The sequence below is a fragment of the Marmota monax genome, unplaced genomic scaffold (assembly GCF_021218885.2).
Source record: "Marmota monax isolate L192 unplaced genomic scaffold, Marmota_monax_Labrador192_F-V1.1 WCK01_AAM20220418_F8-fsc00037, whole genome shotgun sequence".
NCBI classification, from domain to species: Eukaryota; Metazoa; Chordata; class Mammalia; order Rodentia; family Sciuridae; genus Marmota; species Marmota monax.
The window spans coordinates 9,557,408-9,575,953 of record NW_026693245.1 but is presented as its reverse complement, the minus strand read 5'-3'; the positions used below and the strand labels follow the sequence as shown (position 1 = coordinate 9,575,953).

The window sequence follows — 18,546 nt, the reverse complement described above, 5'->3', positions numbered from 1 at the left end:
AAGCTTGTTTAGCTCACAGTTTTGGAGGCCACAAGTTCAAATAGCAAGGTGCTGGTTCTGGTTTGGGCCCCTTTGACTACATCACTTCATAGTGGATGGCAACAGTGAGAGTTCTTGCAACAGAGTGAGAAGTGGTCACATCTTGAAACACAAAGACCAAGAGACTGTAGTCCCTTCCAAGGGCACATCCCCAGTAACCTAGAGACCTCCCAGTAGGTCTTACTTCTTAAAGGTTTTATCACCTCTCACGTCACCATGCTGGGATCAAATCTTCAATAAATGAACATTTAGGGTCAACTGCATCCAAACCATAGCGTATGATGAATATCAGACGATATAATCCACACATACAAAAGTTAGATTGGGTTCTTAATAATTTTGAAGACTGAACAGGAGTTCCGAGACCAAAATATTTGAGAATTTCTGTTCTAGATTAATGTCTGATAATGTTGTGTAACTTAGGAATTACGTCTTGAATAACAGGATTGCATACCTAGTTTCAGCTCCTTTCCACACTTCTTCTAATTGGGGATGTAATTAAGCTTTTATCCACAGATTTTGTTGCCTGTACCCTCTTCATCCTCATCCATATTGAACTTCAGCATACCCTGGGTTCACCCAAGGAGACATTTGAGCCCAGTCTCCAACTATAACAGTACCCCAGAATTTACCCTAGAACAGTACAGCCTGCAGAATTCTAAAGTTCTTCCCCATGTAAATTAAAAAAAAAAAACTCTATAATCTGCAAAATAGGTGCAAGTTCTCCAGTAGAGAAAGAACACCTCCATTTATGCCTGGCTACACTCTAACATACCAACCTAACTCATTTTCATCACAGTTGCTGTGCAAACTGGGGTTTCATCCATTCATTCAGTGAGTGGGTCAGTAGGGGGCCTCCCTCCCACAGCTTTTACTGAGTATCTGGGGCAGGCAAATATGTTCACAGGCCCCTCTGCAGGAGTTGTCAATGCTAATGTCCCACCAGTCAGGAGATGGAGATGCACTTATATGGAGAGAGAACGCGCGCGCGCGCGCGCGCGCGCGCGCGCGAGCATGTTGTGATCCCTACACTTTGCACACAAACAAGAGAGACAGTAGGAGGGACAATTTTCTGAAAGGTTATTTTCTTTGGGAACTCTATCTGTATTTACTGGGATGTGGGACAGTGTTTCAGTCATGGACGTCTCTCCTTTACCTCTTTGCCTTGGGAAGAAGAGGAGGAGGAGGAGGAAACATGGAGAAGTTTCATGAAGATCTTCAAGTGACAGAAAAGAATAAAAAGATTAAGATTCCTTGCAGATATAAAATTCTGTAATCTTATAATTTTATGTTTTAAGTTCTGGGAATCTTTTGTTTAAATTCCATAGAGGCCAAATCCAACCCAAGCACACATCCAAAACCATCTCTCCATAACTATGGATCTGAAGAATGCTGAAAGAAGAGCCTGCCCCAAAAGTATTGCCACCACTGGCTTCCCACAGGGTTAGAAGCTCTCAGCATTACAGTCAGACTCCTCATGCAAAGAGAGAGTATCCTAGTGTAATCTGAAAACCACTCATGTGAATGACCCACATTTCCCAAGATAATACTGTCAACAAGTCTCATAACATTAAAGTTAAAATGGCTCAAGTCTATGTCAGACATGCATCTTGCATTTCTTCAATTCCCTCATTGCTTTCTTCTCATCCTTGATGCTTCATTCCCAACGTTTCAGATAAATGCAACACAGTAAGGTATGTAGCTGGCACCCTGAGCAGTTGAGGAAGGAGCCACCCCAAGTGGAAGAAGACTTAGGCTTCCATGAAGTATATCTTGGACAATGGGAACGGGAGATGAGAGAGATTAGGCAGCCAAGGTCTCTCCTTCTTCCCTCCATGACGAGACTTCTCCTTGATACCCTCCAGAAAATTCACAGGTGCCAAATGAAGACACGTTGCTCCACCTCCTTGCAGCTCATTGCACCTCGTGGTGCCAGCACAACGCATCACACCCTATAGCTTCCTATGTTCTCTGAGTTCACTTCAGTTTGTTTCATCATCCTCACCACCCTGGGCTTGCACCTCCAAAACCCAGAGTCAGCACTTTAATCTTTCCCATGGGCTTTGCTTTCTGGAACATCATGGCTAAGACTGTCTTGATGAAGATCTTTGAGAATATCCCAACAAATGGCAGCCTTCTTTCCATCTAGGCTCTCAATGATTTGAGGAAAAGAAAAACAAATTACTTATGCATGGAAGCCAAGGCCTACACATTGTCCCAGTGTTACAATAGGGGGATACATTGCCACATGGAAGGGACCTGCCCAGATGAGACTGACAAGGGAGAAAGCTCGAGTTTTCTGTGGGCAATACAAGGACAGGGTTGAGCTTAATCTAAGCAGCTCTTCTTTCTAAATTTCTTAATTAGAGAAGTAATTCTACTCCCTATAGACAGAGTGAAATGGGCTCCCTTCAGAGAAAGGAAACATGTGAATAGGAAAAAAGAATCCCCACTGAATTTCTCTCATTTCTTGTGCACTCCCAATGTCTTGGCCCCTAGTGACCTGCATGTCTCTTAGGGGTAGCTTGCTCTCATTTCCTGATTTCACTGCATTTTTATCTCTTTATAGCTCTTGTTCTATGATTGGTCTCTTCTCTCCACCCTATGCTAATCCTAACATGAAACAGCATTTTTTTCCTTAAGTTTCCCAAAGAATTCATACAAGTGAGGCCATCGAGTTTAGGAGATGTACCAAAGGTCTAAAAGTAACAGATAGCTCAGCCCAGAAAATGTTTTAAGTTTGAATAGTTAGAAGATTTAGGATTCCAGCCTGATGGAATAGTTTACATTATACTGACCTTTTTTTCAAAAACAATTATAGGACTAGGGCTGTAGCTCAGTGGTAGAGCACTTACATAACATGTGTGAGGCCCTGGGTTCAATTCTCAGCAACACATATAAAAAAAAATTTTTTTAAAAAGGTCCACTGACAATTAAAAAGTATTTTTAAAATTATAAATGTTAGACAAAACACATAGAGCATTTTTCTGAAGGCACTGGAGATAACAATAGAGGCAAGACTTAAAGAGAAGGAAGCCTGTGACATGCATTCCACAGTCACCCTAGATATTTTTCTCAGGACCTTTACAAATTGCAGAATAAGCAAATATGAAGCAACAGTATTATTGGGCTGAAAAGGTAGAAGCCAGAATTTGGATCAAAGACTTGGAGAAGGGGGAATAATAGAGAAGAATGGTAGTCTCAAACTGAGCATGCACAGGGTAAAACTAGGAAGGAAGGAAGGAAGGAAGGAAGGAAGGAAGGAAGGAAGGAAGGGGAAGAAAAGGTAGAGAGAAAACAGAAAATAGCAGCTGTGTAACTGAAGACCTAGCTAGATATGTCAGCAGTACTAGGAAGGCAGAGGTCATAATTAAAGCTAAATAATAATCAGTCCAAAGCCATAGGGGAAAACTGGAATAGACTAGCCCCAAATAGCATAAAACTATCTTTTTCACAAGATCTTGACTAATTTGTCTGCCAAGGAAAAAAAAATAAACATAATCTTTGGAAAAAGATATCATCATCTAAAGCTTCTATAATTTTTCAGTTAAGACATCTGGCATTTGATCAAAAATGATAATGCATGCCAAAAATTATAAAAAATCAAAAGGATCAAATTTCCAACTCCAAATGAAAAATATGTAGACTCAAAACAGCTCCGTTGATGATTCAGATATTGACATTAATAAGAGGAAGTTTAAAACATAGATAATGAATATGATCAGGAGTATGAAATGTTAGTCAAAATAGAAGAAAAGTTAGAGAACTTTAACAAAGGGAAAAAATCTATTTTTTAAAAGAAGCAAGCAATTAGTAAACGTTCAAGCACCAAACATATCAATTATGTAGAATGACTAGTGGAAAGATGTATAAGATCTCTCCTCTAAAAACTATAAATAACTGCTGAGAGAAGTAAAAGAAGACCTATGTAAATTATTGGCTATAGCATGATCCTGGAATTTAAAGTTGTAACATTGATAGGACATCCATTTTTTCCAAATCGCTCTGTAGATTTAGTGCAATTCCAATAAAAATCCCAGCAGTTTTTTTTAAATGTGGGAAGGAACAGCTATTTGTAAAATTTATATGAAAAATGTCAAAAACGTAAGGCAGTCCTGAAGAAGAAAAACAAAGTCTGGTTTCAAAGCTAGAGAAATTAAAACAGACCCACACCCACATGATCAATCACTTGATTTATGATGAAGACACCACAGTAATTCAGTGGGAGAAAATTATTTTATAAAAACTTTGTGGTAGCTCAAAAAGGGAGCAGGAAACAGGGGGGATTCTTGTCCCTTATCTCAAACCATATTCGAAAACAATATCAAGATGGACCATCTCGCTAAAGATGAAAAGTACAACAATAAATTTCTAGAAGAAAACATTGGAAATATTTTCAGGACCTTGGGATAGGTCACAGTTTCTTAAATAGAAGGAAATACTAGTAAATTGAATTTAATTAAAAGTAAGAATTTTTTCAACAAATTTTACTATTAAGAGAATAGGAAAAAAGCAAACCTCAGACTGATATAAAATATTTGTTATGTGGAAATCTGCATACACACACTCATACTTATCAAAGCTGGCAAATATTTGTATATAGATAAATAAATTGGTGGATGGATGGATAGATAGATTTAAATTCTAAAAATTGATAAGAAAAAGATATACCATCCAACTTTTAAAGTTGGACAGTACTCCTGAACAAGCACCTCACAAATGTAAATATGGAAATGGTCGATAAGGAAATGAAGAAGGCACTCTTCATGGTAGAAATGCAATGAAAACTGCATCTGGATGCCATACACTGCTTTTTAGTTAAGAAAGGCCAGTGTCTCGCCCTGTAAAAAGCAATTGCAAGACCATAGTCCTGAACACTAGAAAGTGAATTAGAATAGGTGTGAATAATCATAAACACCCTTGCTTAATTCAGAGATGAGGTTTCCATTAAGAGTTTTCATCTTGCAGTGAAATTAATTTTAATTCCTATTGAGTTACCTAAGTTACCCTTGCCATCCTAGTGCTAAGAACAGATTAGGACAGATACCTCACTCTGGAAAATAAAGCGCCTGCTCAGAGTTATTGAAATATTTCTGAATTCATTTCTTTACAAAGTCATGCAATCCCTTTTTAAATAAAGAAACATTGGAAAAATAAGGCTGTGTGATCTCTTAAAATAATGTGAGATGTGGGGATTTAGTCCTTATAGATGTGATACTATTGCAAGAATGTGTCTATTTAGTAAGTCTTTATTAGGGAGAAATGAGAAAAATTAATACATGAAAATGCATAGCACATTGAAAATATATAACATCCACACTCACTGAGGATGCAACATTAGGATGGATAAGCTATAGTTACAAGCACAAGTTCAGGTATAAATCCACCTGGTTTCCTATAGCTTTGCCCTTCAGTTCCCACTGTTACTCTCCTCCCTGTCATTGATTCTCACAATAGGGATCTTTATGCTGCTTATAATCTATTTATTTCGAAAAGAGACTTTCCCCACTACTAGCTTATTGAAGGTTACTTTTCAAGCCTCTTTGTGCTGTATAAGAAAGGGACATACATGAGACTGAAAAACTAGTGGGCTGGGGAATATAGCTCAGTTGGTAGAGTGCTTGCCTCCTATGCACAAGGCCCTGGGTTCAATCCCCAGCACAACCAAAAAACAAAAACTGAATATAATATTAAAGAATAGGTTAGTGAAGCACCTTTAGGACTTGCTCTAATGATAAAATAGCTCAATAATACCTTCTCCAATCTGCTACACGAAGGGCATTGTGTAAGGTGTAATCATCTAGTCACAAAAAGACAAATACTGCATGATTCCACTTATATGAGGTATCTAAAGTTGTCAGATTCACAAAAATAGAAAACAGAATGGAGGGTTCCAGGGGACAGGGGAAGGAGAAGTGCTGTTGAATGGGTATAGAGTTTCAGATTTACAATATGAAAAGCTTTTGGAGATACATTGTACAATAATATAAATATATTTAATGTTTTGGGACTATGTGCTAAAAAATAGTTAAGATGATCAACTTTATATTGTTTTCTTACCCACAATAAAAGAAAAATATGATTAAAAAAACAATATCTACTCCCTGGGACGACAAGTGATTATTTCTTCCTTTAAGCCCTTTGGGATTCTAAATTTGAGGTTCATAGCTCCCTCTCCGAAGGGCTTTATGAATTTAGGGATTTAATAAGTTGAAAGGGAAATTCTAACTGCAATGAACATTACATTTCAGTTAGAAACTTAGTTTAATTTCTTAAGAAAATTAACATTTCCTTTGATCACAAATCAAAGTGGCATTAGATGTGATATTTTCATATTATTTATTTCTTGCAAATATCTCAAATATTGTTTATGCCCAGCTCTACTTCAAAATTGCTATAGTTATCAAACATACCACTAGATCATGCTTTGTAATATGTTAATCAAGAAGCTTTTGTGTTACTATATTACTACATTTTAAAACTTTTATTTTACTATATTGTTAGGAGGTTGCTTTCCTTTGTAATCCTATGCTTTAATTTTGCGCATTTACCCTGATAAGACTTCATAGGCTTCACCAGAGTGCCCAAGGGGTCTCTGGTACACACACAAAGGCAACATTCTCACCCTAAAGTCCAGTGACCTCATGTAATAGACCAACTTATTGCTTTATCACATTCATCATATAACAGGTTGTGTTTGTAAAGTGTGTGTTACATACGTGCTCGGACATCTCATCCTGGCTCGGAGTTGCATCCATCACAAAGCCTGCCTAGGTGTCTTGCAGGTAGAGGATGCTTGAAGTGCTTTGTTGATTTATTAGTGAGTAGTACGATTCAGTGCTTATACCTGGACTGAGAAATCCTTTGTGCAAAATCTAGCTCTTGGATCCTGGGTAAGTCAATTCACCACTCCAAGCCTTGACTTCCTTATCTGCTACTATGGTCTGAAGGTGTCCCCCAAGATCCATGTATTAAAAACTGAAATCCAGCCAGGTATGGAGGCACATGCCTGTAATCCCAGCGGCTCTGGAGGATGAGGCAGGAGTATCAAAGCCAGCCTCAGCAAAAGCAAGGTGCTAAGCAACTCAGTGAGACCCTGTCTCTAAATAAAATACAAAATAGGGCTGGGAATGTGGCTCAGTAGTGGAGGGCTCTTGAGTTCAATCCCCAGTATCAAAAGAATCAAAACTAAAAAAAAAAAAAAAAAAAAAAAAAAAATCCAATGCTACAGTGTTGGAAGGTGGAGCATTTTAGGGTCCTTTTAGGTCTTCTTGCTGTGTCTTCATATGACAGAAGAGCATGGCACCTTGATTTTGGACTTCCAGCCTCCAGAACTGTGAGAAATAAAATTTAATAATTTATAAATTATCCAATACCAGATATTGTGTTGTACCAGCACAAAATAAACCAAGACTCCTGCAAATGGAGCTATGTATAGCATCTATCTCAAGGAGCTGTTAGAATTAAATGAAAAAAAAAATCATAAAGAACTTACCAGTTTAAAAAGTGAGAGAGCATATCATAGTATTTGCAAAGTAAATTCTTAATACATGTCATATGTTAACTATGAACATGTGCATGAAAGTTTTGAGTAATATGTTGATGGCAAGATAGCATGTGGGACACAGAAATTAAAGAGATTCATGGAAAAGGAGTCAAGCAAGAGGGTAGGTTAACCCCATCAGAGAGTATTCAGATGTAGGGGATGATCTACATAATCAAGTCCACAGGGCTGATGCTATCCTAGTGGAGACATATCTATGTGTTAAAAGGTGCATTAATGATTTGTGACTCCTTCTATTACCCAACTCAAAGCTGCAGGTCCTCAGTTAAGGAATCATCACCAGAAGGCATCTGTGATAATAAACCAGTGTTAATTTTCAACCATAGAGCAAGAGACTGCAGAGAGCGGTACTAGTTCCACACCTCTGGGGATCTTGGTTTTTTTCCTTTGCAAAAGCAGGGTGTTGGACTGTGAATCTCTGTGATGCTCTGAAAGACTGCTTATTTGAGAGGATTACTATGTTATATGTACAGAGTTAGGTCTGGGAATAGCTTATCATTGTTACTCTACTCACAGACACAGGCTTTGAAGGGTGAATATAATTGCAAAGGAGGCAGGAAAGGTTTCTGATTACATGAACATCTGTTCAAGCACTTAAACAAGCTGATTTCCCCATGAAAGTCTTGAAATATTTATCTTTGTCTCCCTGAGACTAGTCATGCCCCAAATTTTGTGCTACAAATTGAGATCTCATTTTTTTTTCCATTTCTCAATTTGAATTTCAATAGACTCTTTCCCTGAAGAAAAGAAGGGGAGAAATGTGAGAATATAAACCTTCTGGAAACTCAAAGTCTGCAGATAGGTAACATATTCTATCAAGTTAAACTTGCTTCAGGGCTGAAAATGTGCTGCATGTGAAACTCAGACACTGAATTTCTCACAAACAAATAAGACATATTAGGTCAAAAAAAGATTCAGTCAGCATTTAATAAAGGAAACTGTAGGTTGTACAGATGTGATACCAAAAAGTTGGTCACTTTTAGAAACCAAAGTCAATCAAATGAGTTGTTCAGCATAATGGAAACCAAGTGATATACTCTATGTTTTAATTAAAATTTTAATTTTCCGTTCTGTAAGCTTAACATAAATCTGTTTGCTCTATTTCCAGAGGGAAGAAAATGGCTATTTTAAAGATGTATCTTTGAAAAACAAAAAGATTGTGAAATCAAATAGGAAAGAGATTGCTCTTATCATTCATCATTTCAAAACTTATCTGCCACAACCACATGTGAAAGCATACTTTTAGCCACCATATAAAGGAAACTTTCAATCCCTTGACATTATTAAATTGTTGATACTGCAATTGTGCAATGGGAGTGTCACCTTAACCAGCCAGAAACTATTAGAACTTTCTTCTTCCTACAAATAAAGAAAATTCTCTGATAATTAGTGTTTTAACTGTCAACCCTCTGGGTCTGTGTTTTAGTCAGCTTTTTTATTGCTGTGACCAAAAGATCTGACAAGAACAACATAGAGGAGGAAACGTTTATTTGGGGCTCACGGTTTCAGAGGTCTCAGTCCATGGATAACCAACTCCATTGCCCTGGGCTGGAGATGAGGCATCACATTATGGCAGAAGGATGTGGAGGAGGAAATCAGCTCCAGATATGGCAAACAGGAAGCAGCCAGTGAGAGAAAGCTCTCCTTACCAGGGACAAAATACATACCCCAAAGACGCCCCCAGTGACTACCTCCTCCAGGTACACCCTACCTGCCTACAACTACCACCCAGTTAATCTATTTAAATGGATTAATGCACTGATTAGGTTAAGGCTTTTGTAACCCAATCATTTCACCCCTAAACTTTCTTGCATTGTTTCACACATGAGCATTTGGGGACACCTAAAATCTAAGCCGTAACAATCTGTTTATAAAATGAGGATGGTCAAGATAGCTTTTTGCTCAATATAGTTTATAATTCTCTTAATATTGGGAATCTTTTCAAGACAAATGACAAGAAGAATTTAGGGGTTAAGATTCTCCTGAGAGAAAAAAAAACAGCCTGGAGGCATAGCTACAGAAAGAAGAGACAGATAAATGATACCAAGAAATGCCAAATTGGCTTCCCTTGGGGAGGGTTTCCTCTGAGGTCCATTTCTCTAACTACAAGGGCAGTTCTGGGTCCAGCAGTAACTTCATTAACCCTTCATATTCCTCCCTTAATCTTCCTTCAGAGAGAAAAATCCCTCTGACCCCTTCCTATTTCTGCACAAAAACACCTGGTTTAAGGCCAGACACTTAACTGCTGCTTAGGTTCTGTCAGTGTCCGACTTAACCTAGATAGCTTGTATATTTTTATAAAATTAAGAAGAGAAGAGTCCTGATTTTCTGGACAAATAATTCATGTTGTTTAAATAAGTCTTGGATGAGCATCTACCAGGTACAAAGCAAAATGAGAACTTGAGCCCAGGTCTTGTGACTCTAACTTCACAATTCGTTCCACCATGTCACACTGTTTTGGCTAAACTTCCAATGTTCCACTTTTAACTCCAAAACAATAGTGTGTTTTACATGGAAAAAGTCCTGAGATTTAAACCTGTGTGTTTTCCATAGCACGTGCTGCCAACCACTCCCCCTAAACACCTAAGTGTGACCCCAGCCAACTGGATCCATCAGAGCAGCTGTCTATTTTGAGTATCTGCACAGTATTGCTTGCTCTCACAGCTGCAAAGGTAAGGCCACATTGCAAAAGATGGGAGAGAGAGTGGGCAGGAAGGAGAAGAGTGAATGTAGACTTTTTTGTTTTTCCAAAAGCATGTGGAAAAGAAAGAGTAGATCTATTTAAAGAAACATCCCAGCTTTGTTTTTATTTGTTTTTAAGGCAGAAAGATGTGAGCATATGTGTAGGCTAAGAAAAAGTTTCTTGAGGAGGGAAAAGGATGAAACTGGAAAAAAGATGGAATAATTGGAGAAATCATAATAATAATTATATAGAGAAATTATTATGCAAGGCATTTATCCAAGAACTCAATGTATTTAAGTCTATTTACTTCATTCAAAAACATTCTAAAGAACACACTTTGATTTTACAGATGAGGAAAATAAGGCATGTTTATCGTCTCAAGTCCCGAGAGAGGGATTGGAACCTGGCTAGTCCAGAGCTCCTGGTCTTAATGGTGGTAATTTAAATCTGCCTCTCTAGGGAAAGCTTTTGGGTAGGAGGAGGGACACTAATTGTGGCCTCGAAATTCGTTCCACCAGAGGGCATTGAGGAAAGGCCAAGAAAAGGAACAGAGAAATTTAGAGCAACAGGAAAGAATAGTAGAGGGTATTTCTCTTGGCTTGCTAGGCTGATTCTTATGTTCAGGATAGTCAAGTGTGTTTTCAGTTCAAATGCACACTAGGAAATCACCTAGCTACATATTATGGCAGGTGTCATCTTCCAATTAATCCACCACCTATGATTATTTAGGCAAATATGTAAAAGCTTGTGACTGGACCTAGACCTATTAAATAGTAAGAATATTCTACCCCTCCCGGTGCTGATTCTTGTCATAATGCAAGCTTTGGAGACACATTAACACTCTGAGCTCTCCCCTGAGATTGTACAGCGGGGACTCTGATGCTTCCTATAGAGGGGATCAAACCTATTATAACAATGAGCTCCCCAAATTCTGAAACTATGCTTAGTGTTTTCCTTAGAGAGGTGAAAAAGCAAAGCAAGGAAAATGGCAGATTATGGTAACACTTCATTCTGCATCCAGTTTGGAGACTCAAATGTACCATTTCTTGAAAAGAAGCCAATTACGGAATTTATTGTGAAGAACATTGGTATCAGTAAATTATGCACTTCAAACTATAGGTACTGGAAGATTTCAGAAAAGGTAGTTACGTTAGTTGGCTTTTTTGTAACTAACAAATACCTGAGATAATTCACAATTTTTTTTTAAAAGTTGATAGGACTGGGGATGTAGCTTATTGATAGAATACTTGCATAGCATGCACAAGGACATGAGTTCAATTCCTAGTATTGCACCCAAAACAAAAAAGCCCTTTAAACCAGGCATACCTGAGGTCCAGAAGGAAGAGGCTTATTTTGGCTCACAAGTTTTGGAGGTTCCAGTCCAGGACTGTTTGGCCCTTTTACTTTTAGGTCTGTATCAAGGAAGCACATTCTGGTAGTAGACCATCATGGCATAAACCATGCAGTCATGGCTGAGAAGCGAAAAAGAGAGACAGAGAAGAGGTTCAGAGTCTCACAATCCCCTTCAAGGACATATCCTCAGTGACCTGAGGACCTCCCACTAGTCCACCCCTCTTAAGAGGGGTTCAAGGCACTGGGGTCCAAGTCTTAAACACACAGACCTTTGGGAACACTGAAGTTCCAAACTATAGCAATAGTTAGGGAAGTAGCAATTAATAACCTACCGAGCTCTTTTAGGTACCAGGTACTTTATATGTGGCAGTGTGGTGGTAAATCCAATCTCAAAGAAGAAAGGAAGGGAGGGAGGGATAAAGAAAAGAACAGAACAGAAAAAGACATGTCCTGACTTGCAGTACTTTCTGTGATGTAAATCTTCCACTGAGCTGATTCTAAGCTACCAAGACTAAACCCAAGCAGGGGCACATTACCATTTGTCATCCCATTTCATCTTCACAACCACCTTTGGGGGTGCCATTATTATCTTCAGCCTGTATATTCAGAGAAGTATTTAGAGAGATTTATAATTTGGCCACGTGTGTGGAGCTAGAATGGGGCAAAATTCTAAGGGAAGCTTCAATATATACAGCTCAGATAACATCTAGCCCCAAGACAACTCCATTTTTACTCATTAAAATAGCTGCAGAAGGGCTGGGGGTGTGGCTCAAGCGGTAGCGTGCTCTCCTGGCATGTGTGCGGCCCAGGTTTTATCCTCAGCACCACATACAAACAAAGATGTTGTGTCTGCTGAAAACTAAAAAATAAATATTAAAAATTCTTTAAAAAAATAGCTGCAGAAGTTCAGGGCAGTAATATTTCCCAGTCATTAGCCAATCTCCATCTCTGGCTAACTTCTGATACAGATTTGTTTCTTGAGGCTCTTTGGGGGCTTAGTTTATATTTCTGTGTTTTTACTATTCCTTAGTTAAATTGTCCCTAAAGCAGAGGAGGGGAAGGGGTAGTAAAATACCATATCGTGAATGCCCCCTCTCTGTTCCCAAAACCTAGCCAAGTTTGGGGAACAAGAGTGCAGGCCTAGATAAAAAAAAAAATTCAGATACATAACACAGGATTTCTCTCATGCACACTGGGAACTAGAGCAAGTTAGTGTTATCTGTAGAAAGCCACTTTTTTACATATATACCAGGCTGGTTGCTCCTTGGGATGCTTGTCAAATTAAGCAAGCTAATGCTAATGATGTCACTGCTTCTGCAGCATAACATATAAGCCCCTCTCTTACTGGGGATGGAAGCAGAACTGAAGACACTACGGAAAGGATGCATGTCACTCATCTAGCCAGCCATCAATGGACATTAGACCTTAGGGAGAGGGGACACTGCTTGGCAAAGTACCTTGAGGGATGGAGGTGCTATCTGTCAGCCTGTTGCCACTGACAGACTTCTTTGGGCAGTCTTCCATTTCTTACAAGCTTTTCCTAATAAACCATGTTTTCCATGCTATCTCTGGACACTTTATTTGGCTTTCCCACTACCTACTCCACTGTGCTGACACAACTGGGTTGTGACAAGACAGTAGTAAGCCTCTTTATAAAAATGGGTGTAGTTTTTACCTTTGAAAAACATTCTAGCTTTTTACAACATCCAGAATGAAACAACTACCTGCATAGTCTGGGCATTTGATGGAAATTTAGAATCTCTAGCACCCTACCCAGATCTATTAAATCAAAATATGCACCATAAGTTGGTCCCCAGCTAATATGTGCACCCATTAAAATTTCAGAAGTGGGACTGGGGTTGTAGCTCAGGGGTAGAGCAGTTGCCTAACATATGTGAGGCGCTGGGTTCATTTTCAGTGCATATAAATAAATGAATAAAATAAAGAGGTCCATCAACAGCTAAAAATATATTTTAAAATTTTCAGAAGCATTGCTTTAACCTACAATGATCAAATTGGGGCTCTTGTATACCAAGAATGTCTCACATTGTAAGTTGTTCTTGCAGTTGGCAGGGATTGGCACTGAAACAACAAAACATTCAATGTTATGTTCCCTTTGTGGCAGGAAGTGGTATAGTCTATGGTCACAAAAGAAAGCAACTCTTCAGAGTGAAACTTTTGCCTCCTTAGCAACTAATTTAAGCAGTCAAACAGCCACAGGCTTCTCTTCCATTAACCTTCTTGGCAACTTCATACTTTTCTTCTCTAATTCTACAAGGAACTTTGAGGAGCCAAGTTCAATTACACTCCTCTCAAGGACTTCCTCTCAAAAAATTAATGCAAAGAAACATTCTCCTAAACACTCCAGAGGCTGCCAGGAAGGAACAGAGGGGAGGAGTGAGATCGCTGGAACCAGATCTCTATGAAGTGATAACTTAATTCAAACCGCAGAACTTCATTTGAGCTGATCATTCACAAGTTAAAAATAGAAGTAGCCAATATGTGGTCAAAGTCTGAACTTCTTAAAAACACTTCTGAGATGTTGGCAAATTCTCCATCCAGGCAGATATTTAAAAGCATGGTGGGTTGCTTTTGTTGTTCTGCTTTTTGTATTTTCCCCAATCCATTGGTTTGCTGAGGAAGTGGCCACCATCCAGATGCAATTGAATGCAAATCCCCAAGGTTTCCAGCTGAGATGGGAATGTAGTAATGAAACAAATGCATTTCAGAGAAACAAAAAAGTTTGCAAAGATATCTGTTTGGGATTTTTAAATGAAGGTCAAATTATTCTGAGTTTTGACAAAAGCAAAGCCTAGCAAAAATATGAGCCTGAATATATCCAAGTATGGGAACAGGGTGAGAAATCCTTTCTGTATTTCATCTGGGCAAGGAAGCCTAGCAAACATGCAGCAACAGCGTCAATTATCAACAGAGTAGAAGGATATGAAGAGGTTCATCTTTCTGCTCTGGTAAGGGAAGGGTGTCTGTATTCTTATGAGACAGGTGCAAAGGACAGATAGCTGATTATCAAAGAAAAGAAAATAAATAGCACTTGCCCATCAACCAGTTGCTAACATCTCCAGGGGAGGGGAAGGATCCCACTTTCTAAAACAAATAATTACCCCCTGGGGTTACTCTTTCCTGCCTTTTGGGCATATGGACAGAAAGATAGGCTGTGGGGGTCCATAAAAATGGAAGACACCACCAATCCCAGGGATACTAACTATGGGTCCCCTTCCCTTCTTGGAGAAGTCTGTTTCTGTTCTATTTAAATAAAATTTGTTTTCTTGCCTTGGCATTTCTCAGGTGTTTAATCTTCAATACTTGGGAATGAGGACCCCATCCTAATCTGCAAGACCGGTATAATTTATAGAAGATGGTTATTTGGAGATTTCCCCTTAGGTCTCTGGAGACCAAGAATTTCCCCAAGAATTCATGCTCCACATGCAAGGGGACAGCATGCAAGGGACTCCAGAGACCTTCTGGAGTGATAGAAGTATTCTACATTTTGAATGTGGTGCTGGGTACACACCTTGCATTCAAAATGCACTGCAAGATACAACTAAATATTATCTTACATTGGGCTTTGGTTGGAAAGAAAGATCTCTAGGTTTGAGCCCAGGAAGTGGACTGAACAATTACCACAGTCAATTCACAAGAAGTTAGGGATGGAGTTCTTACACCACTGATTAAGACACTGAGTCTTAAACAATTATGTAGCTTGCCCAAATCACACTAACAAAAGACAAACTCAAGCTCATGTCTTTTCCATTCAATTTGACTATCTTTGACCCCAAAGCAGTCCTTTTACAAACATGGACATGTCTCTACATTTTAATTTGGTTTGGGTAATGATAAATGCTAATAGAAATGTAATAGTTTTGGAGATTTTTGCATATAAGAGTTGGGTTCTGCCTCAGTTTCAATTTCCCGAAGCCACTGTAACAAATTATCACAAACTTGGTGAATTCAGAAAACAGAAAAGTTTTTCTCTCACAGTTCAGGAGACCAAAAACTCAAAGCCAAGGTATTGGCAGAGTCTCACTCCCACCAAAGGTTCTCAAGGACAGTCCTTTCCTTACCTCTTCCTGCTTCTGATGGCTACCAGTATTCCTTGGTTCATGGCTGGATCCAATCTCTGCCTCTGTGTTCCCATGGCCTCCTCTCTTCTCTATGTGTGTCTCTTGCAGGGACACTTGTCATTGGATGCAGGGTCCACCCAGAGAACTCAGGAAAGTTTTAACTTGAGCTCTATTTTATGCAGGTTTTGCATCACTGTGATCAAAATACCTGACAGGAACAATTTAGAGAAGAGATTCAGTCCATGGTCAGCCGCCCCTATAGCTCTGGAAGGGAGACAAGCACGACATCATGGTAGAAGGATATGGCAGAGGTAAGCAGTTCAGGACATTGCAACCAGGAAGCAGAGAAAGCAAGGAGCCAGGGACAAAAATATAAACCCCAAAGTCACAATGTCAGTGACTTTTTTAGTCCAGTCACGTCCTACCTGCCTACAGTAACCACTCAGTTATGCCACTCACTCAACTGGTTTAATCCACAGATTAGGTTACATCTTTGTTAGTCTAGTTATTTCTCCTCTGAATATTCTTGCATTGTCTCACACATGAACTTTTGGGGGATACCACATATCCAAACCATAATAAACTCCTTAACTTACATGTGAGAAAACCCTTTTGCCAAATAAAGTCACATTCACCAGTTCTGAGGTTTTTAACCTGAACGTAACTTTTTGTGGACCATTCCACAAACCATGAGGTAAGACATACAAAAGGAACCTACCTATCAAAGAACACAAATGAGAAATCACATCAGTCCAGGTCAAAACAAATGAGGTGAGGGTTAGGGATGTAGTTTGGAAGTAATGTGCTTGACTAGCATGGGGGATCCATCCCCAGGATCAGAAAAACAATAAATAAATGAAAGTGTATAAATAAAAGTATATATATGCAGAGAAAATGCTTTCTGATTTTATTTCCAAATTCATGCACTAATTAGTTAAAAAGAAAACAGCTCTTTAACATTATCAGTAGCATTTATGAGAACAGCTACCATATGGCTGTTTGACACATCCAAAAATATGATTGTGTCTAGAATGTAGAGCCTGGTTCATTTAAATTTATTATATTAGGCTGGGCGCAGTGGTAAATGCCTGTAATCCCAGAGGCTCGGGAAGCTGAGACAGAAGGATTGGGAGTTCAAAGCCAGTCTCAGCAACTTAGTGAGGCACTAAGCAACTCAGTGAGACACTGTCGCTAAACAAAATACAAAATAGGGCTGGGGATGTGGCTCAGTGGTTGAATACCCTTGAGTTTAATTCCCAGTACAAAATATGTATGTGTGTATATATATATATATATATATACACATATAGAGAGATATATAGATACATAGATTAGATTAGATTTTTGTTGCAAATATAAAAAACATACTTATTATAATAAGCCAAAAAATACAGAGATTGATAAAGAACAGGTAATTGCAGTCTCCTGAGGTAATCAGTATCAACAGTTTAGTATGTGTCTTTCTCAGTGTTTCTCTAAATGTATATAAACACTTATAATGCAATGAGTGGTCACTGGTTTTATAAAAACACAACCAAATAAAATATGTAATTTGTTTGCTTCATTTAACAATAGATTAGTTACATCACAAGCAGCTGAATGTATGTAGATTTACTTACCTTCCACTTTCAATCTAAAGTATAAATGTACTGCCATTTACTCAGCTGCTCCTCAAGTGATATATATTTGAGTGATTTTTCAGGTTTTACCACGCAATGCTGCAATATACACCCTTGTGACTGCAGACTGTTTTAATTTTGTCATCACAAATTCTTGAGCCTAGAAACATAACGTTTCCAATGCTTCTTCTAAAGCCCAACCTCCCTGTCAATCAGAGACCAGTGCTGAAGGGAGCCTGAAGTCAGGTGCTAAAGTGGGTAATTATTCCGCACAGCACATGGCCAGCAGACGCCTGCTACAATATTTACGTCCTATTCCATTGAGATGGCACTCTCTGCTCACATGACCCAAATGCAGTTCTCACTCCACCAGGAACACTGCCGAATGCAGTCTGCATCGGCAGCTTTGCACATGCTCTGTCTGGCCCTGTGAATCCTCACTCACCCATTGAGATTTCTGATGGTTTAAAGCTACATTCCAGCTGCTGAAGCTCTGTGACCTGCTGCGGTTTCCTGGCCTGGTTCCAAGGCAGGTGGCCTCCACAGATACTGTTTTTTAAAGATTTGGGCTGTTTTATTGATCTGTTTGGGGTAGAGGGTGCATAATTCTTACACACAAGTATATCCAGTGAATGAGGCTGTAAGAGTAACTCTTTTCCTGGCAGGAGGAATATGTACCTATTTTCATTATTTTGCCTTGATAACAACCTGCAGCTCTAATGTATCCTCAATTCTCCAATAGGGGTCTTGGCCAGCGATACCACATCTCACTGTTGTGTTGACTGCAACGTGCGAGATGGTGTTTTCTACTCTCTAGAGACCTGGATGTTTTTTGCCACTCTGATGATAGATGATGAGACAGGCTACCATGGATTTCAGCACCTCTTCTGTGTTCGATCAGCAAAAAGGTAAAATGCTGCTTTAATATATTCTTTGGTTCTTAGCATCTTTAGTTTGTGGTTGCAAGGAGGGAGGTGTGTGTGTGTGTGTGTGTGTGTGTGTGTGTGTGTGTGTGTAGCATTTTGCCAAGAAAACAAACCTGCTCTGAATGGTCACTTCTAATTTGAAGCATTTGGAAGAGAAAAAGAACCTTATGGTCTGTCTTATTGAAGTATTCCTACCACAAATTTTAAAAATTGGGTTTCAAGCATACTGTTTCAGATAGTGTCATCTTCGTTCTGTTTTTTTTTTAATCCTTAAAAAATA

The 18,546-nt window shown here is 38.9% G+C and overlaps 1 protein-coding gene and 1 long non-coding RNA gene across 2 annotated transcripts in view; one reads left to right on the top strand and one right to left on the bottom strand.

The window, feature by feature from the left end:
* Positions 1–7,235: 7,235 nt before the first annotated feature.
* LOC124100749 (uncharacterized) overlaps positions 7,236–18,546 on the bottom strand; it is a 127,023-nt gene continuing 115,712 nt past the window's right edge. The window contains exons 5-7 of the long non-coding RNA XR_006854397.2: positions 15,722–15,929; positions 11,613–11,758; positions 7,236–7,373 (exon numbers count right to left, since the gene is read on the bottom strand). This is a non-coding gene — a long non-coding RNA (uncharacterized LOC124100749). The remainder of the gene's footprint in view (positions 7,374–11,612; positions 11,759–15,721; positions 15,930–18,546) is intronic.
* Positions 18,081–18,546, top strand: part of Ankrd55 (ankyrin repeat domain 55) — a 108,646-nt gene continuing 108,180 nt past the window's right edge. The window contains exon 1 of the mRNA XM_046456364.2: positions 18,081–18,248. Coding sequence (XP_046312320.2) covers positions 18,191–18,248 — 58 coding nt within the window. The 5' untranslated portion in view covers positions 18,081–18,190. The remainder of the gene's footprint in view (positions 18,249–18,546) is intronic.